Source organism: Uloborus diversus, chromosome 1, assembly GCF_026930045.1.
Source record: "Uloborus diversus isolate 005 chromosome 1, Udiv.v.3.1, whole genome shotgun sequence".
Taxonomy (NCBI): Eukaryota; Metazoa; Arthropoda; class Arachnida; order Araneae; family Uloboridae; genus Uloborus; species Uloborus diversus.
Window position 1 is genome coordinate 229534761 of NC_072731.1, and position 27470 is coordinate 229562230.

General features: G+C 34.3%; 1 protein-coding gene across 1 annotated transcript in view; it reads left to right on the forward strand.

Moving 5' to 3' along the window:
* LOC129225641 (ras-associated and pleckstrin homology domains-containing protein 1-like) overlaps positions 1-27470 on the forward strand; it is a 167749-nt gene that overhangs the window by 121330 nt on the left and 18949 nt on the right. Inside the window, exons 3-6 of the mRNA XM_054860112.1 lie at positions 23166-23271; positions 24488-24750; positions 25512-25727; positions 25856-25933. Coding sequence (XP_054716087.1) covers positions 23166-23271; positions 24488-24750; positions 25512-25727; positions 25856-25933 — 663 coding nt within the window. The remainder of the gene's footprint in view (positions 1-23165; positions 23272-24487; positions 24751-25511; positions 25728-25855; positions 25934-27470) is intronic.

The window sequence follows — 27470 nt, forward strand, 5'->3', positions numbered from 1 at the left end:
TTTTTCTGCCTTTTACACATCAAGATCAGTGGCGCCGACTCCATGGGGCTTGAGGGGGCCCGAGCCCCCTCAATAGTTTGTTTTGGGGGACAGAGCCCCCTCAATAATTTAAGAACATTATTTGTCATATTATGGTTTCTAAAATCACAAAATTATGTTGGTATTTTTTACTTTCCTTGTTTGAAGATAGTTACATTGTAAAATACATTCAGTAATGAATAAAAACAAATAACTATTGCTGTAGTAAGCAGGTTAATTGAAAACTAGTGGTGTGAATAAGGATAGTGTTACGGTGCTGAGAGCACTCATAGCATTTGTCCCAGTGCGCGAACCTTCGGATGAAGTCTCGCTGGCGGCGCTCTCATCTAAGTGTTGCTGATCTGGAAAAAATATATCAGGGTTTGATTTGTTTATTTAATGGAAGGCGTGATAGTTTTCTTCAATTATTAGAGTTAATGAAGTAATCTGTTTATTAACTTTTTTTAACTCTATTAAAGCATTAATTTTGAGACATTATTTTTATTTAATGAACTCTGGGCCTTATTCAAAGCAAGCTTAAATTAGTTATTTCACTTTTAGTAATCAAAGTGCGACATCAATCTTTTATGCTTTATTCTTTTAATGATAGTTTAGATTTATTTAAATATCATTTCAATCTTTTCAGAGCTATATATTCACTGCTAATAGATTAAAAGTATAATTATTACTGTAAATTAAATTAACTTTTCACAAAAATACCATTTTTTTTTTTTCAATGCCAAAAATTGTGTCGTCTTGTCGATTTTCTCAGAGTGACGATTTACCGAGAGTCGAGTTTTTGGGGTTCTAATGTTGATCATATGACTCTAAAATGCTTAAAAAACTTTAAAACTCACTATTTTTTTTATCTCAAATTTAGAAAATTTCTCCTGGCAAGGCCCCCGTTACGGTAACCTCCCCCCAATAGTTGTTTTGAATCGGTGCCACTGGGAAAGCCTTTCCATGCAACTCAAGTGCACTACCTTGTATAGTGCCGTAGCCTAGCTATGGTACTGCACGTCTCCCCACAAAATGGAACTGTAAAATTATCCCTCACTTAAGGCAAGTGACATGATCTAATTGAAGCAGAAAATTTGTGTACCAATTTTTAGATTGTTTTACTCTGAAAACGCCCTGCCACATATGTTTGTTTGTATAAATTATACACACCAGAAAATATGTAAGTTGGCATTTTCAAGGCACAAAAATCTGAATTTTTTTTCGGGGGGGGGGGAGGGCTCCGTGCTTTAACATACTCCCTAGACCCCGGTAACATCCGGCCCCCCCAATAAATTTTCCAAGTCGGCGCCCCTGATCAAGATCATTATAATTTAGAAAATTCAACGTAGATCTTCTTTTGGGATAGAAAGATTAACGTAGTACTTTTAAGGTGGATAATTAGGAGTGCACAAATATTTTAAGCTAAAAATCACTAACTAAAAAACCAAACTGGTGGTGAGCCCCCCCCCCCCTCCCTGTTCAAGTACACAGCTGATGTTAATAACTGTATGAAAGAGGGGTAAAAGGAGAAAGACATACTCCTTGAATCATTTCAGGTATCTGAGGATACAATATTCGAAGGGACTTTTGAGAAGTATGGAAGTGAAAAAAGGAAATGTTACATTTCTTCCATGAAATTTTTAATACAGTGAAACCCAGATTTTACGTCCCATGGGTCTCCGTTTTTCCCGCATTTAACGTTTTTCCATCGAGTCTCATCAACAGATTTGCTGCCATGTATTGCCCGTATTTTACGTTTTGAACCCTGTTCCTTGTGAAACATAAAATTGGGGTTTGACTGTATGAAAGAGGAAAGGAGTCAGATCAAAATGTGCTAATATATGCTCATCTGAAGACAGCAAGAACATTGAGAAACCTGGGGGGTGTCTTTTAGGGATAAGCCTTAGGAGAAAATTCTAGCTTGCTAGCTCAACCTTACTGGGAAAGTTTGCATCTGAAAGAACTAATCTAGTCTATTTTGCCGAACCCTGATATCGTTTTTGTGACACATGTTCCATTTTTCGCTCACGGTTTTTTTTTTTATGTTGGTTTGAGTGATTGAAATAATTGCTTCAAAACGGATTAAATGTAAAGAAAATGGGCCAAAAATCACGTTTTATAAAATAGGGGGGGGGGGGGGAGAGATATTTGCCGGAAAATTTTTCTATTTTCCATTAGAACAAAACAGAATTTTGCCATTAATAAATAATGAGTTTAAGGCAAGTCATATCATTAATGGATTCATTGAATGCACAAAGAAAATGAAACACATATTTTGCGCTGCATTATTTTCCCCCCATTTGTTTAATTATAGTCTTTAACCTGCTATTATCCTTGTAGTTCTTCTTTACATTAGCAAACGTTCTGCGCCTTCAAACGGGCATCTTAATAAAATAACAGCAACGAAAAAATAAATAAATTAATTAATTTAAAAAAAACTTCTAAATTTAAATTTAGACCCGTCTAAAAATGTGAATGGTTGGGGAAAATCCGAAAATTTTAAGGAAAATCTTTTTTTTTAGGTTTAAAATGAAATATTAGTGCATATTATAGGTGTTGCTATTGCATACAATACACCTCTTTTATCTTGGCTAACCGGGACTAATATCGGTTCGAAGAGTCGAAAATCCGAATAATCTGGATAATAAGCAAAAAAATAAAACCCTTAATAGTTTTCAAAATTGGTTGCAAAAGAAACTCCCGACTAACCTTTTGTTACAGCAAAAAGCAATGCTTTGTAAGAAAATTACATAGATTTTTTTCGCTTAAAAACTTTAGTATTAATGGTTCCGCAGCAATGATATCGGACTAACGTTCCAAAGTGCACCATGATGTTAGTTAGAGTTCGATTGCTAGGGTTTATTGTACAATCTATACAGGAGTTGTACCTTTAAATAAAATAAAAACAGCGAATGTTAGGCGTACTCTTATTGTTCTTTTCTTGTTCTCGCAATTTAAAATCTTATATAATTAAAAACTGAGTGTTTGTATCTATGTATGTATCTATGTAGTCATCTATGTCCAAATTTCTTCTCCCGAACGACAGTGAACTGACCATCGAACCAGGTATCGATGGATTCGTAATCTTCCCGTCTTTATGTTTGGCTATTTAAAATAATCCTCCCATAATAAATGGCAGAGATATCAATTAAAAAACTATTAACTATGACACTTAGATTTCGACACAAAATCCCTATTTTTCAAGGGCTTTCCTCCATTCAAATTATTATTCAGAGCTTCATCTCAACTTTCCGCAACATGCTTTTATTAAAATTTATAGCTTTGAAGAAAATCATTGAGACGAAAGAACTGTTGCCATTTTTTGTCTCGAATATGAGCTAATAAAATTCTGGGTTTTGTTTTAAAGGCTTCTTCTGTAATTGGGGGATTTAAAATGTTTACTTTTTGGTTATTTTTCTGAAATCTGCCGCAAAATTTTACTGTTTTTTTTAAAGCCTGATTGTTGAACACGCGTCACTTGACATAACTTTTATTTTTGAGGTGAACCGTGCAAAGCCGGGCGACGTAGGTACATTATTATTATGTGAATGTAAAACTTTTTGAAAAATCTGCAAATTTCATCCGGATTGACCATAGATCCGAATAAACGGAGCCCAATAAACGAGGTTCTTCTGTATTTTCGTGCATATTTAAATGATTTTTTGTGTTGGTGTTTAAATGATTTTTAGGGCGTATAATCTGGGCTTTAATTATGAAAAAATGTCGTGCTCAGGGCACTTATCGATTTCATTTCTAAGGGAATCTAAATTCTTTCAGTTTTTTTTTTTTTTTATGTTTCGAAAACCACCCGCATACGTTTTTCCACTTCTTCACACTCCGCATCTAATGTCATTCAAAAAGATATTAGCGGATTTTTATCTGAAATTTATCTTCTCGTTTGAGAAGACAAATGTTCCGCTGTCCAAAGGCTTACACGCAAGCCGTATTTCTCGGCTGCCAAGGCTTGCCTAATTAACTGTCTCGTTAATGGAATTTGTTGCAGAAAATGGACTCGCGTAGTCCTCCCTTAATGGAGAAGAATTTACTCTTTTGCGCCGGGCCGATAACGGGCGGCAATTTTGCTCAAGTTCTCTGTGTCTTGTGACAAGGATGGAACAAAGGTGAGAGTGTGGATTAATGTGTCGGAGAATTTTCGTAAATTTCAGACATTCTTTTTAAGAACTGAAACAGTGAATAGTTTATTGTCAGTGGTGTTGATGTTCGTTCTTTTTTCTTATTCTTACCACCAAAGGACCAAGGGACATGTATGTCCCCGAGTTCAAAATAATTTTTGTAAATTATCGAAAAAAAAATAGTTTAACTTATGTTTCCCCATGTTATTGAGATATAGACAAAAAAAATATTAATAGTTGTTTAAAAATACTCATCACAAATGAAATTACATCTGCCATCTGTTTTCATACCGTCATACCTCTACTTTTTTTTTTTCAGGTTTTCTTTATAATTGAAGATTAAACACAGTAAGAATAATTATGCAACTATTTCCGGTGAAATAATAAGTTAATCAAATTTTAGAAAATGTTTGTAGTTTCGCATCTCTAATGGACTACCTTACATTTACACAAAATCTACTCATCTTATTTTCACTTTTCACAAGACTTGGCATTATGTTATTTGCCGAAACCTTTTCGTAAAACGTTTGTGCAAAATGTTTGAAACTGATATCTCTGTATAGTATAAAATGAAGTCTCCAAAAAGCATCTGTTTGTGTGAACGCTCAAAACTCGAGAATTACCCGGTCAATTTCGCTGAAATTTTCAGAGTATCTTTCTTTCAGTACTGGAAAGGTTTGCAGACCAGTTCGAAAACATTCGAAAAACATCATATCGTTGGAAAGGGTAGAATTTTTTTGCGTTCTACGCAATTTGTTTCAATGCTCTAAGTCTAACTTAATTATGGTGGGAGTTATTTTCGTTTTTAGCTCGAATTTGCTTAGGCTTAACTGAAATTTAGGCACTACTTTCTTCATTAAATCTATCAATACAATGTAAAGGAATTGTTCCACACTTTTTTTTTTTTTTTGACACCATTGGAAAAAGCGACATTTATGGTCGAAAAACTAAGCTTCTATCTCCAAAGGAAAAGAAGTTACAAGCAGTTTTTAATCAAGTTCGAAAAATCTCATCTCTATTCAAGTTGTTAACCATTTTATTATGCGTTTCCACGGTTATGCTTTTTGAATCCATTGTTTCTTTCGTTCTTTCTCATTTTAATTTCTTAAAAGTATTTTATTTTGTATCTATGGTTACGTTTTTTATATCCATCTTTCTCATGTTAGTTTCTTTAAAGTATTTTAATATCTGGCGTCATTATTCGGAAGGGAAATTTTGCATGATGTTTTTTTCCCCCTTTTATTTAAGCCTCATTGTTGAATGTACGTCACTTGACACAATTTTTATTTTCAAAGGCGGCCAACGTAGCTAGTATGTTCTAATTTTATTTTGTTACTAGCATTGTAGGCAATCTGGGATTCTATACAATGCCCGCTTTTTATATCAGGCAGTCTATAGAATGCCTGCATCTCATTTTATGCATTCTACAAAATGCCATATTTCTCACATTGCCAGTAAACAAGTATTATGCTTTCAGATTTTTTTTAGCATCATATTTTCTTCATGGCAAGGAAAAATAAAATAAATAACTAGTGGCTCAAATGAAGTGAAATTGATTTTTTAAATTTTTTATTTATTTTATTTACTTTTCATTTTATTTATTTATTCATTTATTGTGTGTGCGTTTAGCTAAACACAAAGATTTTTCTTGAAAGAGTAAAGCAGTAAAAATGTTTTAGTTAAACCACATTTTAAATCTATAATTAGCTCTTTTCAAAAGATTGTGAAGTTTGTTTCTTTTTAGCTTTCCAATCCATTATTCTTCTGAAAATCTCTTATTGAAAACTCTAATATATTAGGAATCGCTGTTGAATTTTAAATTAAATGTTAAAGACATTTCGATTATTTTTTTATGTTACTACTTTATCGTAATCGACTTTAAACACGCACTTGATGCAAACTTGCTTCCTTGTGTTTTATCGATTGAATTTCTCTCCTTTTTAAAATTTCTTGTCATTTATAATTTTTGACGCGAGCGCTGTTCTTTTGATCGATTGGCAACAAGTTTCTAAAACCTCTTAAAGGGGGGAAAAAATCTGTTACAAAACGCATTGGATTTTATTAAATATTGTGCAGTAAAATTTCTGCATGTTTTACTTCCATTTTATTGCTTTTTATACTGAACTTCTCAACTGTATTTGTTACACTCATGTAAATATCAGATTCCGTTTCTCGTTATCTTCTTGTCATCACCCACAATGTGCCTTAATTTTTTTTTCTTGTTTAACACATTTTTAAAGCTTTTATTATACTTGTTCTATCCTCTCAGCTTGAGTTAGGATAAGCTTTTTAATCGTTTCCAAAAACAAAAATGATAATAGTAATCGTAGATAAAGTTAGCAGACTAATATCAAAACCTGAATTTAAACAAATACATATATAATTGGATTTTGGGCTTTTGGAATTTTTGAAATAGTGAGGTTTTTCAAGGCTTTCTTCGATTCAAATCATCAATTTGAAAGCCAAACCCGTCACTTAGGGAGGTTAGGAGGGGTCAAAGGAGCCCCTTACTTTGAGAGATCAATGTCTTAACATGTAAGTGGACGTGACTTGTTTTTTTGATCTAGTTTGCAGTGAATTAACAATCTTTGTGCCCTCTCTGGAACAATTCGAAATGATGGTCCAGTTGAAAGTATTTTTACACCGTATTCTTGTTTGATAAAAGTTCTTGACTTTTTAAAGTTTTCATTATATGTGTTGTGTCTTGTCAGTTTGGACAAACAAATATTCAAGATTGGATTCAAACCACATGCAGCAAAATTTAAAAATATTAAGCTTAGCTAGTGTTCTGAGAGTCCTGAAATAACGCTGGAGACTATATTAATAACTCAATTAAATGAAACAGAAAAATAGTTTCCTTCAATTTTTACGCAATTGTATTTCTTTATTTGAAGAGTTTGTATCTTTAAAAAAAGTTTCCCTCAAAAACTGTCTTTTGAATTTTCAACCAGGCTCATTGACGCTATATAATAACTTTTTATTTTACGCTTGCAAACTCTGAGCAGATTCAAAATTTTCCTGAGAGATTTTATGCCAAAAAGCTTAAAATGATACATCAATGTCTACTAAAAAGTTGCGTTTAAAAATAATTCCCGCAATCTTACCCTATTTCATGGTAAATTTCACGCCCTTCTTTCCTGAGGGGCCCCTCGTTCAATTCTATTTTGGTTTTGTCTTCGTCACTTTCGCTCCGTAAACGGCAGATTTTTGGAACTTTCCACCCCATCTGATTCGTCAAGATATTTTTGAGGACATCCTGTCGTTCAGAAAGCAGCTGCCTAGTTGTTTTTAATCGGCTTGTGTACAAACCGAATCCAAGAATGCCATCATTTTGGTGCATCAGACCATTTTTCCGTCGCGTAACGAATGTAAACGAAGCGAAACGCCATCCATTTATTATGTACTTGTTTAAATATGTCCTTTTGGAGTCAAGATTTTTTTTTTTTAAATTATTTTTTAATTGAGGTAGTGAGAAGCAGAGGGATATAAGTGGCAAAATTAAAATTTGGAGATAACCAGTACATTTGGTAGATAAACGTCTCCTCTGTCTTGGTGCAAGAGATAATACTAGTAGCCCTTGTAGGTATAGCTGTACAGCATGATTTAGAAAAAAAAAATCAATGGAAGCCTACCTATCAAGTTATCTTTAAAAAGCGTTTTACTCAAAACTTGAAATGTCACTTACATCCCTTTGCTTCTCACTGCCTCAATTGTCAACTTGTAAGTTATGTTAGTAAGTGCATTATTTTTAGTGCAGATAGCAAGGGCGCAACCAGGAGGGGGAAAGAATAGGGTCAAAGCCCGCGAACAGCTCGTGAAAATTAATCTATATAATTTTAAGAGTTGTAATTAAACTTATTAAAGAAAACTTTACTAAACGAAATGAGATGGGCTTGTCATCTCTTGAGGATGGAAAATGATAGAGCTGCGTCGAAGATCTTCAATGCAGTCCCTTTTGGGCAGCGACCAAGAGGTGGACCAAAAAAGAGTTGGGTTGACTTTGTGGACACTCTGATTTTGGTTTCATTAAAATCAAAAACTGGAGGTCAACGGCGATGAGGAGGACAGCCTGGCGGGATTTCCTGAAGAAGGCCAAGGCCCACAACGGGCTATCGAGCCAATTATATTGATGATGATGAAAGAAAACTTTTGGATTCATCTCATTTCGCCTAATATAATTGCTGAGAAAATATTATTTTTATCGTATGTGGTCTGCTTAGAATTCGGACGGGCATCAAGTGGTCCTCAGTCGTGAAAAGATTGAGAACACTGAGAAGAGAAAAATTCCTGCTCTAAGGTTGAGAACCGCTGCTGTAGTATATTTTCTTGCTAATCTTTGACCTGGATGTATTGGAAGGGTCCACTGGAAAAACGATCTAAATCCACCTTTTGATGAGAACTTTGTTTTATGTTTTGTTCATTCATTTCCTGACATAAATGTTAATTTTCACTAATCTAAAGATTGTAATTTAAAGCTACATTTGGTTAAAAAATATTTGTTTTGAAATTGTCATTTTATTAGTAAGTAAACTTACATTTTTGTTTTATGCTCTGGTTGAATTTTGGCCGTTTTTTTGAATGACATTTACATTCAAAAGGGGTTTTCTATGAGCGAAACAGCCACTCTTCTTTTCAAAAAGAAAAAAAAAAAAAAAAAGAGGGAGAGATAGAAGAAGAAAGAAGTAAAGGGGAAGAAAAAAAAAGTTCTGGTTTGCGTTTCTGACAGATTGTTATGCAAAGCTAATTGGTTCTGTGACTAAACAGAATAATTTTCCCAAATTGCAATAATCGCTTTCTTTTTAACACTAAATGTCGTTTACTATACCGATCATTAATTGTACTTTTTTTTTTTTTACAATTGCAAATAGTGGAAGCGGACTATGTAACCCACGCTCATTAGATCACCATTTTGTCTCGTCAACTTTTACCCCTCTTTTCTCTCGTATAAAATATATGATAATGCAATTTGTCCTTTTTTCAATCTCAACTGTTTCAATAAAATTAGCAGCTCTTCTGCAAATTTGATGCGCCTAGGTATTGTCTCAGATGGCTGTTTGATAAAAATGAGGAATGTCCGAAAATGTTCGAATTGTACTACATGGGCAAAGCAACTAACATTCTACAAGGCCGACAGACAGTCCGCACACATTAGGCTTGTCATTGATACAGTCTGTAATAATCTTTAAACCTAAGACTGATTCCAAGGTCAAGTGCAGGACAATCTGAACTAAATTTCCCTAATAATTTAACATAAATGCAAAATAATATGAGCTGAAATCAAAAAAATTGTTGACCCAGTAAAAGTACTTGACACCATTGGCGCCCATATGCAAAGTTGAAAGGGGGCTCAAACATTTCCCCCGTTGTTTAGCTGTATATTTTATACGTGGAAACCGATTTCAGGGCAGATTAGAGTCCATAAAATTTGACATATTTAATAACTTATTCATTAATGACTGGAGAAGAAATATTTTTACATTTTAGCAAAGCAAAAAATACTAAAAGCAAGGAAATTCTAATTTCGAAGGGGAGGCTTAAGCCCCCTTGCCCCCCTTTATGGGCGCCCTTGCTTGACACGAGTGATTTGTTAAGCAAAACATTTTTTTTTCTACTTTTTTTATTTCATTGTTTTTAATGAAGTTTATCTGTTGCGTGTGGGACACATTTTTGGACATCAATATTCGAGTTCTTAATCCTAGCAATGTGTCCTCCAAATCTGTTGTTGCAGATTTATTAAATAAATTCTTTACTTTTCTACTTATTCTTCTTGATTGTTAGTTTCAGAAAGAATCAAATAGTAGGCCATTCCACAGAAAATTAAACAGTCTGTCCCACACGTGACAACTCTAAATTGCGTGTCAATAGTACAATTTAAAAATATAATAAGCTAAGTTTTTGCCTTAGAAATCACACGTACACGTGTGATTTCATAGGCAAGAAAAAAAAAAGAAAGAAAGAAAGGCACATTTTCAAATGAAATGTAGATCTGTCATGTGCGAACAAAATAGCTGATTTTCGTGAATGAACCTTGATAAATTTTGGTCCTGAATATTATGTTTCCTTGAAAAACAAAACATTGCATGTGATGAATCCTATTCAACTGATTCAATTGACCCTACACAATTAAAGTGCGAATAAAATTAAAAGCAGAAAAATGATTATAGATCGGCTAGGTATTAAGAAGAGTAACTAATTTTTTTAAAAACTGTCTTGTCCTACAAATAGGAAACACCGCTTTTCTGCCTTCCAGCTGTGTCAATAAATAATTAATTTTCTGTTTGGCACGCTGAATACACCTTTCCAAAGGATCTAAGTAAAACCACGTTTTTACGAACTACAAGTTTTCCTTTGAGATAATTTCCAAAATGTTTGCTTGTTTTCCCAAATGATCGCCTCAGGCGGAATAGTTCACATTTGCCTGATTTTTAAGGCACAAATTCCATTTTTATGTTACAAAATTTGCTTTCTTCTTGGACAATCCTTTAAAATAGTTTCCTTGTAAAGCGACTTTATTTTTTCTTTTGCCATTATCATTCTTTAGTGTTCCTAGTCAAGACAGGACAATGATGTTTGACTTCTCTCCGCTTTTCGGAGTAGAAATATTTCTCCTCACACATTTCTCTACTTGCCTGGTTATTAATTCTTGCACAACGAAGGAAAAAAAAATCTGCATTTTCCATAGAGAACAGCAGAACAATTTGTCCCGTCGTGGTGACGTGCTTTCAAAAAAGCGGGACAGCCCGCACCTGGACTGGTAGCCTCCTTTCGCGCTTATTATTGCATGGGTGAGCCGCGACACGTCATCTGCGGCGCTTTAGGTGCCGTCAAGTGTAGGTGACTCATGAGGGGCACCCACCCTCCCCCTGGCTGTTTTCGGCGCGGGCTTCAACCCAAGCAACTTTTGCTGATGGCAAGGCAAAATATCCAAAAAGAGTTTTTTTTCCTGGGAGAAATTCAATATCTGCTACAAAGCAGACAATAGTATCTGAAAAAGGTAGTTAAATATACCCTGCAGCTAATTATCTCCGTTTAAAAAAATGTTCACCTGCATGGGGTGATTTTAAAAACTTTTTTTTTCTTTGCACAAACTGCAAATTAAAATTACCACGAGTAAGTCGGTGCAATAAAATCATCGATATTATTGAGGAATCGGTCCAAGGAAATCAGAAGCATAAAGCGGAGGTGGACAGCAGGTCCGTTATTTAGGAATCAGTTGAGTTAAATCCCCCCCCCTCCCCCGTGACTTTGAAAAATTAGTGCTTTTATATATATATAAATGGGTGTTTTTTTTTTTTTTTTTTGTCTTTCAGTTCAATTTGAATGGAGTATATACCCTTCCCCCTCCTCCTCCCCCCCCTTTTTTCTTTTGCTTTTCTTTTTATTCGCCAATGCTGCTGTTGGTAAAAAAAAAAGATACTTTTTTAAAAAAAGTATGAAAATGCTCACGCCAGGAAGTAAGGTTTCATTTTACAGAAAATCACATTTTTAAAGAAACTTCTTGAATGTCAAATCCACTTTGTGTGTAGAAGTCCTGGTGAAAAAGAAGAGATCTTGACTAAGATGTTAGGATTATCATTTTTACGGAAGTATGTAGCAATTGCCATTGTTCCCAAGCGTTACATGATTCCTCTGATGCTTTTTCGTGTAGTGTGTCCGTATTGAGTTAATAAATATGGCACGTCATCAAGGGTTGAAGGGGGGGGGGGAATGTTGAGTAGGGACCGACCAACGAATGAACGGCGCGTGTTATTTATATTTTTACTTCTTTTTACAAAAAAGGAAGTATTGTATTCGCCAAAAAAATTTCACTCAAAAATCGACCTTAATTTCCATTTTACTTGCCCACGAATTGAATGTTGAATTTTTTTTTTCGACTCGACCAGACATGGATAAGTGTCTAAGAACACATAGACACGTGAAATATTCATTTTGTCGATTCCTGAGCTAATTACAACGAGTTTTCTCGTGACGTCTGTATCTACGTGTGTGCGCATGTATGTCGCATAACTCAAGAACGGTATTTCCTAGAAAGTTGAAATTTGGTTCGTAGACTCCTAGTGGGGTCTAGTTGTGCACCTCCCCCTTTGGTTGCATTCGGGTGTTTCAAAAGGGGTCTTTTGCACCTTTTTGGGGGGAAATCATTGTTAATTTCGATGCAAACTCAAGTGGTGTTATAATTTGGCGGTCACTTGGCGATACATCGCCAGTAATTTGGTCGCCAACTTGGCGACAAATTTAACTATTTTTTTTTTTAATTTTTAAAATCTGGTTTCAATTTGGCCACTGTTGGTGATATTAGAGAGTAAACTATTGAATCACATTAAAAATGCCAATAATGGGAAATGACATTAAATTGAAGTAAAAGGAAGTCATGTGATGCACACGTCAGCTCGTTTTTAAGAGAGATTTCAAAAGTTTTTTCTTTGATGAATTGGCAATAGTAGCTTCCTTCTATACTTTCCAGAATGAAAACGATTGTAAAATGTTGTGTTTGTCCACTAGTTGGGGATGTTTATGCACTGCGTTGGTGTACTTTTTTCATTTTTACTCAACAAATGAGATGACGCAGAACTGTAAAAGTTAACTATTACTGTATTAGGCTGTCATCAGTTGTAAAATTTTATTCTTACAGAGCAAAGATGTGGTCTGAACTTAAAAAGTAGTAATTTTTAAGTGAACGTGATTAGATCTTTAGAAAAAAAAAATCTTAGAAATTAAAAAAAAAAAAGCTCCAGAAGGGTTTTTTTTTTTTTTGTAATTATTAACGCCTTAGGAAAAAATCAATTTTTTTTAAATCTTCAAAACCAATGTTGCTATAAAAATAATTCTTATTCCGAAAAAACCGAGAAAATTGCAAATTCAGAACATATATTCCTGAATTTCTGTTTCAAGAAATAAAAAACAGTAAAGAGTTATTAGGAAAAACCGAAGTGCATTCTTCCATAGTGTAAAGTTGATTGAATCAAAGTGAAGTGAAATGAAAACACACAAAAGAAAGAGCATTTTGTTTTCCCAAAGCAGTGTCAACAGCTTGACTCCAAGAATTTCTAATGACAAAACTTTAAATCATGAGTCAAATAGCTGTTTTGTTTTGTCCCTCTTTTCAATACCTCTCTGTAGAATGCATGGCGTCAAACAATAATAATAATAATACTTTTCTATTTCTTCTCTTAATCAGCAAAAAAATGAAGTGTTCTATCCGAAAACGGTCATTTGGAATGTAATGAAAATTTTAAGTTCATTGGAGCTGAAATATTTCATTGCATTGCAATCAGGAAAATTAAATTAGACTTGACTGTTTACCAGTTAATTAATTTCAAAATTGTTTCGTCTCTACATAGTATAAAATGAAGTCTCCAAAAAGCGTCTGTGTGTTTGAACTCTCAAAACTCGAGAACTACCCGGCCGATTTTGCTGAAATTTTTACAGTTTGTTTCTTTAAGTCCTGAGAAGGTTTAGAGACCAGTTCGAAAACAATTCGATAAATATTTTTTTTTATTCCAATTTAGGCCCAATTTTCACATACATTCCCGAATATGGAGGTGAAAAATTACATGCATATATTAATATTATATATCGTTGGAAAGAGTAGAATTTTCCGTGTTCTACGTAATTTTTCTCAATGCTCTAACTTAATTATGGCGGGAGTTATTTTCGTTTTTAGCCAGAATTTTTTTAGACTTAGTTGAAATTTAGGAATTACCTTCTTCATTAAATCCATCAATAAAAAGTGAAGGAATTGTCGCACTGTTTTCGTTTTGACTCCATTGGAAAGAGCTGCTTTTTTTATTCTAGATCTAACTCGACCTAAGGTCGAAAGTTTAACCCTCTATCTCCATTAGAAAAAAAGTTACAAGCGAATTGAAGGAAATTTAAAAATCTCTTTGCTATTCAAATTTTTAACCATTTTATTTTGCGTTTCCACGGTAACGCTTTTTGAATCCATTGTTTATTTTCATCTTTCTTATTTTCAATTCTTAAACTTATTTTATTTTGTGTTTCCATGGTGATGCCTTTTAAATCCATATTTCTCATTTTATTTTAATTTCTTCAAAGTATTTTAGTACCTGTCGTCATTGTTTGGCGGGGAAATTTTGCATGATGGCTTTTTTTTCCCTTTCATTTAATCCTGGTTTTTGAATATACTTCACTTGACACAATGGTTTTTTTTTCAACGTAGACCGGGCAAAGCCGGGCAACGCAGCTAGTTTTACATACATCTTTACTAATAATAAAGCTGAAAGTCTCTGTCTGGATCTCTCTCTGTCCGGATCTCTGTCTGTCTATCAGGATCTCTGTGACTCGCATAGCGACCAGACCATTCGGCCGATTTTCATGAAATTTGGCACAGAATTAGTTTGTAGCATGAGGGTGCGCTCCTCGAAGCGATTTTTCAAAAATTCGATTTTGTTCTTTTTCTATTCCAATTTTAAGAACATTTTCCCGAGCAAAATTATCATGAGATGGACGAGTAAATCACCAAATTATCATAACGTGGAACCGTAACATGGGCAAGCCAATCGGCGAGAAATTCATCATACATTATTTGTAAATATACAGGCGAACCAAAAGACGTTTTAATTTTCTTCTACGAGAAAAGCCGTGCGGGTGCCACGAGTATACAATATTATTAGGGGTCTGAAAAGATTAAATTATGGTACTCCTTCGCGTGGAATTTCGTAAGTATTTGTGGAAAGGCGCTGCGAAACCAGAAGAAAGAAGCGAACGACGAAAATCCTGGTAGTCCTGGAAACTCGCGCTGAACATAAATTTTCCGCTTGTTCAAAAGATACAATGTAGCGAACGCCAAAGTTCAACGTCTCCGGATGCACTGCGATTGTTCGTCTCCATGGCAACCGTCTCACTGTTCCCCGGAACTCAGTAAATGCGGCTTTCCCGCATACTGCAAGAGAGTTCGGCGGGACTGAATTTTATTCCGAGTGGTTGGCATCATTTTCTGATACCCGTTTCCACTTTCTCTTCATGAATGAATTTAGCATTTTTTTCCGGATTTCGTTCCGAAAATCATTTGTTTGCGGTTTTTTTTTTTTCATTAGTGGTGGTTGTTTTTCGCAAGCAGATTCGAAATCCTCCCTCCTCAGTGGCGAGGATTGTAAGGGCTTTGTGGAATGCAATGCTCGCCTTGCCGTAAATAAAAGAGATTTTTAAGCTGTTGTACTTTCAGTGAAATAAGTGAAAATAGTTATCTAGTTTCAAAAATAAATGCTTTTATAATCAGTCTAAAACAAGATTGGTTTTGTATTGATTATTATTTATGATCAATCTATCATTACAATTTCGATAAAACAATATTGATTTTATATTGAACTATTTATGCTCAATCTATCATAACAATTTCGATGTCACTAATATCTTTTATCAATAATTGATATAAACTACTTGAAATGCATTAAACCCTCATTAATCTGGACCTTATTAAACCGTCCTTCGGTCAATCCGGACAGCCATTTAGATGTACGTTCATTCTGCATAAATAAAAAGCTAGATAGCGCAAATGTATTTTTGTTGGCTGTACTTTGCATTTTTGTAATGAATTTTAAAAATTTTCTCTTATGCACTTTTATATTTCCATTCTCTTGAATTCGAATTACAGCCATACTCTCATTAAATCGGATGACCTGGATCTATTATTAGTCCCGATTAAGGAGGTTCTACTGCGTAGTGAATAGTTGGAATGTTAGCAGCATATGCCCAAAATGTTGTCTGAACGAATTTAATGTTAACGAAGCAAGTACTTAAGGTGAAAAGATTTTTGAGACAATTTTAACAAAACCATGTTAAAACATACGCTATTTATTTATTTAAACACAACGAAACGTCAGCAATCAAGCAACACATCAAACCAATTGTTTATTTAAATTGCAAATAGAACATCAAACTGGTTGCATTCTAACGAAGAACTTTCGGATTTCCGTGCCACTTTTCTTTCCGTTTAAGCTATCTTGCTCGACCCCAAATGTTAGATTTTATATCGTTTCCTATTTTGTTACTGTTTTATAAAAACACTATTTCGATGGACCCCCCCCCCCCCCCCAAAAAAAAAAAGTGATTCATTGGAATACAAGTCCCATGTTGATTTTGACTTATAACAACGAGGGGCCGGCAAATGATTGTAACAGATCGGGGGGGGGGGGGATCCAATTCAAATTATGTTTTTCGCTATCTTGAATTGCGATAGGACCCTACTCGTTGAGTTTCTTCTTTCTACAAATGGAATAGAAGGGAAATGGCAAGAAATATACACCCGTCATATTATGACTAGTGATTTTCAAAAATAGTTCATTACGAGGCATATCCATAAAATGATAAAAAAAATAAATGGTGATTAGGATGCGGTAATAAAGATAAAGATTCTATGGCCGATATCCACCAGTACACTTGTCATTAAGATAATTTACAGCATATAACGTTATGTGTTTTTATTTCTTATCAATCTTAAATGGTGGGAATCAGTAATCTGGAAATTTTATATTCGATGAAGTTTTGCTTTTTAAATTCACTGATGTTAATGTTTTTCCTGAAAAAAAGTAATTTTACACCACTCCCCCATACATACTTTTTTAAAAGTAAAATCTGCTTAAGTTAAGCCTTGAATGAACGCAGGATTTATAACCATGATGGCCAATATTTGTCCTCTTAATAAATATTAAAACAACGATTTAGCTTATTGTCGGCGTCACGGCGATCTGAAAAATTAGAGCAACATTAACTTTGGTCAAGTGAGGATAACAAGCAATTTGATGCTCAAAAAGTTAAATAAATAAAATTGAAAATTAATTTTTCTATAGAAAACGCCAGATTTATTTTTAGAATAAAATTTATGGTCAGAACTCTGTAATTTGCTCTCTATGTAAAATAAAAAGAATTTTTCACAGCAGTAAATACGATTTTAAAATCCCTATCGTTCGTAGATACCTCCCCCCTCCCCACTTCTCATTGAATGACGTAAGGCGAACGTGGTTGTAAAGAAACGGTATTTCACGAACGCGATCATATTCTGCTGCAGAATTCTATCACAAAGCAAATTAATCGCTTCGCTTATTCATCGATTCTCCAATAAGATGAACGCGAAAGCACCCCCCACCAATCTTGTGTGGGAACATTTCCCAACCATTGACACAGGAATGCGACCATGGAATTCTTTATGGCCACTGTCGCTTCCAGATGTCTTTTCCTATTCTGCCATTTTCCGGATTATTTACCTACTCATTATTGCAGTGATCAGAAAAGCATTCAATGGTTTATAAACTCTCAAAATTCTATGTTTGTCAGTGAATTTGTCTCGTTTACTAACTTTTGTTTGAGTGAATTTCTCGCTCGATCTGAAATAATGTTTCATTAAAAAAATTGTTCGAAATTTTTCCAAAATCGTTCATGAAGTATTAGTTTTACGTTTTTCGAACCAAAATTAAAAGTAAAAAGCCAATCATCCTGCTACAGTGGCCGCCGCTTGCACGAATCACGTTTGTTCTAAACAGTTTTGGTTCCATAAAGCAGCTGATTCAATAAAGCTGGATGTGTTCTGTTTTTGACGATTTGATTTATTGAAGCGGTTGATTCAATCAACTAATGATTCAATTAACCGGCGTCCAATGTAACAGTATCCAATGTTTTCGCATTTACCAAGAATTGCTTTTCAGTTCCAAGAATTGTTTCCTTCAGTCAAAAGTACTACTTTTAGTCATTAAAATTGATAGAATGAGCAAAAAAAGTAACATGAACCCAAAAAATACTTTCATTTTCCCAACAGTTTTCTTAATTATTTTTTTAAAATGTCTGATTTTTTAAACAAGGCGTGGTCTTGATGATGTCACAAATGATGCACTTTGCCGCATCTTTCTACCACGTTTCCACGTTATGATAATCAAGAAGCGAATTAAATATTACGCCTCTACGCTTGCTATCAACCATATCGTTGCCAATACTCGTGAGTAAAGATGCGAATAAAATATTTTGCACTGTGAATGGCAACACTGAATTGCGTTTCATCATTTGTGATGTCATCGGCAGAAGCCGTAAACAATGAAATTGCTCCAATTTAAGTTTTTTTTCTAATATTAAACTAAAACAAATAATTTAAAAAATGATCATATCCTATGTTTTTAAGCATGCTCGTTCAGAAAAAAAAAATACTTTTAAAATTTTGGAAACTACCCCATTACGACAATAAAAATGGTCTACCAAACTTTTCAAACTGATTTTTTTTTCAAGCTGAATTTCTTAGAGATACTGCGAATTTAATACTTTTGTCACATTTGATCTTTTAGGAATTTAGGAAAAGTGACATTTCCCAGCTATTTTTTTTTCGATGCCTATTTTAAAGGTTAAACACATAGACATTCTGGATACTTTTTCAATGAAACTCAAAATGTTTTTTGAAAAGTGTCTCTCTTGTGGTTAATAAATAAATGCTAACTGCACTGGGAGTCTATGGATGAATTCACACTCGTCCGTGATTCTTGGCTATGATCTGTGCAGTTTCCCTATGCGTTCGAACTTAAATTTTGATTGTAATTACTCGGATGAGAACTTTTATTACCAGTAAACTCTCGCTTTTTCAAAAAATTTCAAAACAACTCCCACATTTCATATGAAAGGTTGTGAAAAAATATATACATAAAGGACAGTCAAATGTGAAATAGTAGATCCTACAATATGCCCCCCCCCCCCCGCCAATACACACGCACTGAAAGTTTTGGCCCTGGTTCTGTGGCATCCAATAAAATTTTTACCGAAGAACTTGGAAGGAGGTCGGTTTTTAAAATTTTCGTAACTTTATATATGAATTGTTTTTCAAGCTCTGCCAGAGAGCTGTAGATCCAATATTTCCGAATCGGTAGTTTTATGAAATCACACCACTCTTTTTGATCACCCTGTGAACCCCAAAACTTGCTGACCTCTGCCGCCAAGTGTACTTTATGCGAGAGACTAAAGGAAAGGACATATTTACGGCTCTTGGCATTGCCTTTGCGACGTCGCTCTGTTTGTAACCATTGATTTAAGAGAAGTGTCACTGTCAACGCCATGCCGTGTTGAGGTGGGCGTGTGCCACTTTTTGAGAGCTCGATAACCCCATGAGACAGGCACGCTTCTTACTTTTTGGGAGGAAAAAAGAAGACCTGGATGTCTTGACTCAAGAATTTGTCATTTCTCAAAAGAGCTTTTGTGCTCTTGAAGACAACTGCGATAAGACAACTGCATCTTATTTTAGTGCTTGTCCTCCTTTTTGTGCAAAGACGCGTCGCTCATAACTGGCATCGCTTTTCAAAAAATTCCATTGTTAACCCAATTAGCAATGATTTCTTTCGATGGAATCTTCTTGAACTCGAGTATTTTTGCTGCTAATCTGGAATCTTCGAGGTTGCTCAGTTGCAATTTGCAAGTCTTTATTATTGCTGTTACATTTCACGTACTAGGAGCTCTAGTTGGGGCAAACCTAACCTGGCAGCATTGTAAAAGCAATGCAGACCCTAGTCGCGTCATTACGACGCTACCAGGTTAGGTTTGTCCCTATTGTAGTGTAGTGTGTGTGTGTGTGTGCGTGCGTGCGTGTGTGTGCGCGCCGTACGTGCGAGAGAGAGATATCATGATCAGTGGCGCACACAAGGGGAGGGTCCAGGGGGTCCGGACCCCTCCCATCGCCCTGGAGTTTTTTTGTTTGATTATAATCCTTCGTATGCAGTACGTAAAATACCAAGCAAACGTATCAATAATTTCTGATTTAGTATAAATGAAAAAATAAAATTTATTTTCTTTCTTTCTTCCCCTGCAGCCTCGCACTGTATGTGAACATAAATTGTTTTAGAATGATGATTTTGCTTCGCTGTTTTTACTTTTAATTATGAGAAAAGTAAATACATTCATTTTTTTGCTTGCTGGCATTTTAAATAAGTATCTGTTATTAAAAAATTAATTTTAATGCTAAGTAATAATTCAATATTTTGTAAAATGTTTTTTGTTCCCGAAAATGGATAAAATCAAAAGAACATGTTTGGATGCGTGTTGGAATTAAATATGAGAATGATGGACCTTCGATCCTGGATCCCCTCTTTGAAAAATTCATGTGTGCGCCACTGGTTACCCTACATATAATCTTGTGTTTTCTATTATTTCAATAATAGCATATTATTATTAATGTTTTAAAATTATTATGTTGTTATAAATAATTAAAATTTAAGAAAATTATTGATAATTTATTTCATTATTAATGCCAATTATTGAATCAAAGTTTTGCTTTTTTTTTTTGTTTTTTGTACCCGACAATCGACAAAATTAAATGAATATGTTTGGCGGCGTATTGGAGTATAGTTCGAGAACGGGACTTTAAACCTGGACCCACCCCTTGAAAAATTCCTGTGTGCGCCACTGATCATGATTATCCTTGCTTGCGCACGGATATGTAAATTGATTTTAATATTTTTTTTCATTTCAATACTTGTCCTTGAAATACGATTTGTGATTTTTGCTTAAAATAAATTTTCATCTGGCGTCGTCCAAAAATGATGTCATGCTTTGAAAGTGAGAGGGAGAGGGGTTCACATAGGGAGACAGGAAGTGGGAGAATTAAGTGTGACAACACACATAATAGTTGAAATTAATAAATGGGCTCAAATATGTTGCAAAAAAATTTGACATCATTTATAAATAATCCTTTTCAAAAGAAATTGAGCTTCCTTTTTGGTCAAACGGTAATTTTTTTTTAACCAAAATTGATTGAAACGAGAGTCAAACCTCAAACTGTACTATAATGGGAGCAAACCTAACTTTGCTTCGTCGTAACGCTGTGAATGGGATCTGCGTAGCCTTCGTTGCCAGGTTAGGTTTGCCCCAACTATAGTTTTTGAAGTCATAGAAATAAATGGCTTTAACTTGCATGTCAAATACATTATCAAGAGCAACAAAAAGCAAGTGCGCCCTCCATATGCATCACTTTCTTTTATTGAATTTTTACGGTCTGTACAAAAGCTTCGAAGCACTCAGAATAGAATAAACTGTTAGAATTCAATTTCACTGAAACCGTTTGAATTTTCATTCTAAATTATCACTTCTGGGTCATCAGCTGCAGCTGTCAACCGCTACCTATTTAAGCGTTTGTTCTTTCAAAGGGAGAGCGACAGCTATTCTGTATTTTCTGAGCTGTTAAAAGTTGCGGAGCAGTCCTTTTAAAAAGTATTTGCCCCGTCATCCGATCAATAAATGAGGGAGAGGAAAAGCTTGGAAAGATGTGGCGGGAAGTCGCCGGAAATCCGCATGGAATGCCAAAAATGGATTTCAGATAAAGATGGGATAAAATATTCGAAATCGATAGACTACTTCGTTATCTGCCGCCGAATTCGGAGCACATACCTCCAACTACTACAAAGTGTGGCACTTTTTAATCGCCTTTCAAAAAGAAGTCGGAATAATTTGAACGCTAAATTTATAACGAGAAATTTAAAGAATGCCGTCGCAATATTATCTACAGCACTTTTAATTTCACATGGATTAAAAAGTATAATCATTGGATGGGTTGGATTTTTTTTTAAGCTTCTTCCGCTCTTTGAATTGAAGGGGAAAAAAAAGCTATCAATTTGCACGACTTTGCAAATTATGTCTCCTCGCTCCCTTTTCCCGCTCAAACTTATCCCATGTTTCATTGGATTAATTATTAAAGTGTTGTAAATTATTTTAACGGCATAAGTTTGAGAAATGTTGTACAAAGCCAGGTAGGCGAGTATAATCGGTCAATTGAAGTTTTGACAATTTTGTAGTCTCTCGGAAAACATGAAATTAGTTGCAGACAGCTTCGGGGTTCTTTGGAATGGAAAGAAAGGCCGCAGTGTGTAGGTTTTTTTTCTTCTTTATTTTCTTTTCTTTTGTGTGTGCGTGTGAACATCGTTGCTTTGAAAATTGACCTAAATACATTCAACTTTTGCTCAAGCGTCTTTTCTTTATAATTTTTAGTTCAATGTTTGCTTCAGTGTAAACTGAAATTCAAAATTGGCTATCACTTGGCGTCATATCGCCAAGCATTTCGTCGCCAACTTGGCGATGCCACAAAAATGAAATGGAGGATTCCGTGTCAGTTTTGCGATATTGGCGACATTCCCGGAAAACAAGTGTTTAACACACACAGTTCTATAGTTCTGTAATGAATTTCTGTAAAACTTTTTCGTGCAGCGACTCGCTGCAACATGAAAAGTAGCATTCAAAACGTTCTTTTACTCACTGTATCACTTTTATTCATCCATTCAATTGAGTTTCGTTTTTGTTCTTGCAATTTCAGCTCTCCAACGTCAGGAGAGAAACAATTTCTTGACTTTGAAGGAGCCATTCTCAATTTTTCCCACATTTAGTTGATGTAGGAAAATGTCTAATAACTCATTTAAAATAAATATAAAACTAAAAATGCATAAAGAAGTAACACATTTACGAAGTATTACTTCTAATATGCTTACAAGGCTGACATTAATAACAAAGCAATTTCTTTTGAATAGTAAAAAAAAAGGATTAAGAGGGTTGCAAAGAAATCGTGTGGCTTACACAACAGATTTTTTTCTTCTTTGGAAGTTAGGTAAGGATGTAATGAAGATTTTCTTCAATTATGATGGATATTTTCAGGGATTGTTGTGCTTATTCTGGTGAGGATTTTTGGCATGGTTGTCCATATTTCAATGTACATTTTAAGGTCTGTTGTCCTTTTTTATATAAAGGACTGGCTCATACGTTTTTCGTTGGTCCAATGAAAAGTTTTTAAGGCATGCTTAAAAAACAGCACTTACTACAATCTTAATTTTTCTTATTTTCTAAAAGAACCTTAAATTTATCGAAAAATGATTTATCAAGTACCTGCTGCCAATGAACACCGTTCAACAAAAATAAAATGTTGAAAGATATCCTTTATATAGTAACTTGCTTTGGCATACTTCATCATTCTCACTCACTGTTTAATTTTGTTATTCTGCATGTTAATAACACCTGTCAACTTTTTTTGAGAATTCTTTTTAATTCCAGGGCTTGGAAAATGTGCCTACAGGAAATAAATTACGTCTGTCCAATAAGTTGACCATACCTACTCCAAGGATGGATACTTATAGATTCTCCATGGCTAATATGGAAGGTATGAATTTTTTATTTGTTTTTGAAGCAGCTGATTTAAAAAAACAAAAACAATGGTGCTCATCCATCAAGAATAATGGCACCTCCTCCCCCCCAATTATTATACAGACCCTTCTAAAACAATATCCCTCTACAGGGGGGAAAAAAACCTCTTAAAATTTCAATGTCGCAGTTTGCGCTATGAACGCAATCGGGAAAAAGTAAGCTTTTTTTTTTTTGATGGCTTTCCATTCAAAAGCTCACACTATTTTGCATTGAAAGCTCCGAAACACACGTCTGCAATTCGTTGATAACTTTTGAATTTAAACGTTGTATTTTCCTAGTGTCTTCAACAAAATCCCATAACTAGAAATCAAATAAATAGTTATGAATAAATAGTTAATTTTTGTACCGAAAATGAATGTGATAAAACTAACATTAGTTTCCAACTACCATATTCACTAGTTGAATTAGTTTCCCCTAATAAATTGATTTCTTTCTTTTTACTTCCTTTTACAAAAAAGGAAGTATTGTATTCGCGAAAAAATTTTCTCTCAAAAATCGACCTTAATTTCCATTTTACTCACCCCCCGAATGAACATTGAGTTTTTTTTTTTCGACTCGACCACACGTGGATAAATGCTTAAGAACGTATACACACGCGAAATATCCATTTTGACGATTCCCGAGTTAATTACAACGAGTTTTCTCGTGACGTCTGTATGTACGTATGTGCGGATGTGTGTGTATATGTCACATAACTCAAGAACGGTATGTCCTAGAAAATTGAAATTTGGTATGTAGACTCCTAGTATTGTCTAGTTGTGCATTTCCCTTTTTGATTGCATTCGGATGCTCCAAAGGGGGTCTTTTGCCCCTTTTTGGGGGAAATCATTGTTAATTTCGATGTAAACTCAAGTGGTGTTATAATTTGGCGAACACTTGGCGATATATCGCCAGTCTTTTGGTCGCGAAGGTCGCCAACTTGGCGACAAATTTGGCGATTTTTTTTTTTAAATCTGATTTCTATTTGTCTACTGCTGGTGATATTTAGAGAGTAAACTATCGAAACACATTAAAATTGCCAAAAATGGGGAAATAACTTTAAATTGGAGTAAAAGGAAGTCATGTGATGCACACATCAGCTTGTTTTTTTCAATGTGTAAAATTTATCCCTTGTATTTACCTTGTTATCTATTTAACTGTGTAACAATGTGTTCTTCTAATTTGTGTTTCAGATAGTCAAGATGTAGAACTAGATGCTATATTAGGTGAGCTTTGCGCATTAGAAGACAAGTTAGATCGTGAAATGATGCCTAAGAGCCAGTCCGCCAATCAAGCCCTCGGGAATGCTTGGATGAATTCAAAATCTTCAAATGACGCTGTGCTGTTACAAAACAATAATAGGACTCATGGCGAAAACAAAATTAACTCTGGTCATAGTAGATCTAATTCTGGTGGAGGAGGTAGTAGGCCTAAGTTTGAACTTGGAGGAATGCAGGTAAGTCTAAATTCTTTTTTTTTTTTTTTTCAATTATCTTTTTCTCAGGCTTGTCATTTTCAACTCCTTTCTTGAGGAGGAAAGGGGTTTATATTTCTTTCAAAATAAAGAATATATCATCCTATATTATTAATTTTGGCTCAGATACTCAACTTATTTGCCTTAACAAATGCTTTATTTCATTTAATTTGGTTGAGATCATTATTTGGAAATTTTTTTATTATTTTTGTAGTTAACTTCAACGAATGCCTGAGTTCCAAATTTTAATTGAAAATTTTTCCAATAGATGGCGCTGCAGATAGTAAGCCCATAAATTTTTAAAAAAGATGGAAAATTACTTCATAATTTTTCGAAAATAATGAACAAAACAATATTTTAAAACAATAGTCGGCTGAAATCCCATTTTGCAGTCAGAGGAAAAATTGGTGGATTTCAATTCTTTTTTTGACTTACAGGATTACAATGTGCAGCGCCATCTATTGAAACATTTTTGAACTAAAATTTGAAACTTTGAGGGAAAAAATTTAGCACCCACCACATGAATTTTCTGCAAGAATTTGTTTTTTATCATTAACCGTTCTCCTGTTATAAATTTTTGAAAACAGTCTTTTTCAGGACACCCTGTATGTACTTTATGTATGTTAGTGTGTGTTTGCGCTTACACATAATTCTTAAAATTTGCTCTAGGCATCATGTACAGCCTTAAATGCAAAATTAATTCTGTTAATACTTGCCTCTAATACTTGAACTGAACACTTCAGGTTGATATGTACTGTGAAGACTTTTTGAGGGCTCAGAAAAGTGACCTTGGAATAAGAACAGAAAGTCCAGATAATGATTCTGCTTTCTCTGACAATGTGTCCATGCTGTCTTCAGAATCTTCAGCTTCTTCTGGTGGTGTCCGTGGTGAGGGACATTCCAGTCGCAGCATGTCATCCCAAAGTAGCTGCATGTCTCTGGCTTCTTCACCAACACAGGTAAATTAATCTTTCACAAGAACCCAAAACAATGTAATGATTTTCATTTTACATTCTGAAATTAGTTTTTCAAGGAAAAAGTTAAAATGTCATGGATATGTTTTATTTATTCAAGAATTCTTTTTAAGGTGGAACAAGCAGCAAGAGTGAAAGCTGAAAAAATAAAAATAGCTTTAGAGAAGATGAAAGAAGCCAGTATAAAGAAGGTAAGATATTTAAAATTAAAGTTCATACCAGCAAGAAGAAAGTCATGTTCAGAATTTTCTAATCTTTAATTTTTGTAAATTATAACAGTTTATAGTTTGTAAATTTGTCTAACTGTTTTAATTGGTGAAAATCATGTCTCACCTAAAAAGTTGTTCTTATCTCTTACTAACAAGGACACCTTACGGTAATAAATCGCACTAGCCAGAACATTCCAAGAAAGCAGCTTTTAAAGTTTTACGCGCAGCTTATATACTAGTAGAAATTTTTCGCCTGCAGCAGTGGTTAGCTTACTGGATTTCCATGCAATCCATCTCGGGTTCAATACCTCTTGAAGAATTTTTTTTCACCAAAATGTACCTCACTTATTCAACCTATCGACGACGTTTATTTTTATAGACAGGTAAAGAATCTAATATAGCATATGCAAAATTGAAATCTCGTTGAAAATAATAGAAAAATAAATTCCCGTGAAGACAATATAAATACAATCAATAGTCCATCATCAACTATCATCGCCAATTTTTAATAAAATGATTCGGTATGTTTCCAAACTTTCTAACAAAAGAGAAATTTTCATGAATGTTAATGAAGTATGTTCTCCTATGAATGTTTTACAAAAAGATTGCTCCTGTAAACAACCTTGCTTTATGCGTTTTGCAAGGTGTCAAAACAGTTTTTGTTTTCCTTGTTTTTATGATAATTATCATTCTGGTGTGTATATATGAATAAATAATTGATGAATAAAAACTATACTTTTAAACTTTTTATATAAATTAACAAGTCCTACTCTAATTTTGTTGCTGTGGTAAATCAAATTATAATTTATAATCGATTGAATTCATCTCTGTTTTCTCGATTAAAAATATATTACCTATTTAACATTTTTTTAATCTTCAATTCAAATTTCAATTAGCTGTAACAGTCAGTTTAGAAATTTATATTAAAATTTTTTCCAAGAGGTATCAAACCCGGATCAACAGCATGGCTTGCTTCCATGTATGAATGCAGCTTGCTGATCAGTAATCTCTACTAGTATATATGGGTTGTGCGTAAAACTTTAGAGGCTGTTTTCTCGGAATATTCTGGCTAGTGGGATTCATTACTTTACTGTGTACTCTCAAGGGGTACTACTAATCTGCTGAATTTCATCCCGATCTGAATTTCCAAGACCGTAAGGTTTCCTTGTGAGTCTCTCACCTAAAATTACTTCTAGTTGGTTGGTTCTAATGAATTTATTGGCGCAACAGCCTTAATAGGCTATACTGCGCCATATTACATCTGGACAAAATGAAATCCCGATTTGTATTCTCATTATTTTTCTTTTCTTTCTTTTTTACTTCCTTTTATACAGTAAAGGAAGTATTGTATTCACAAAGAAAATTTCACTAAAGTACCAGCCTAAATTTCCATTTCGCTCTTCCCCGAATGAATGTTAAATTGTTTTTTTTGGTCCGACCGCACGTGCATATGTACTTAAGAATGTATTGACTCCAGAAATGTCCATTTTGACGATCTCCGAGTTTATTACCACGAGTT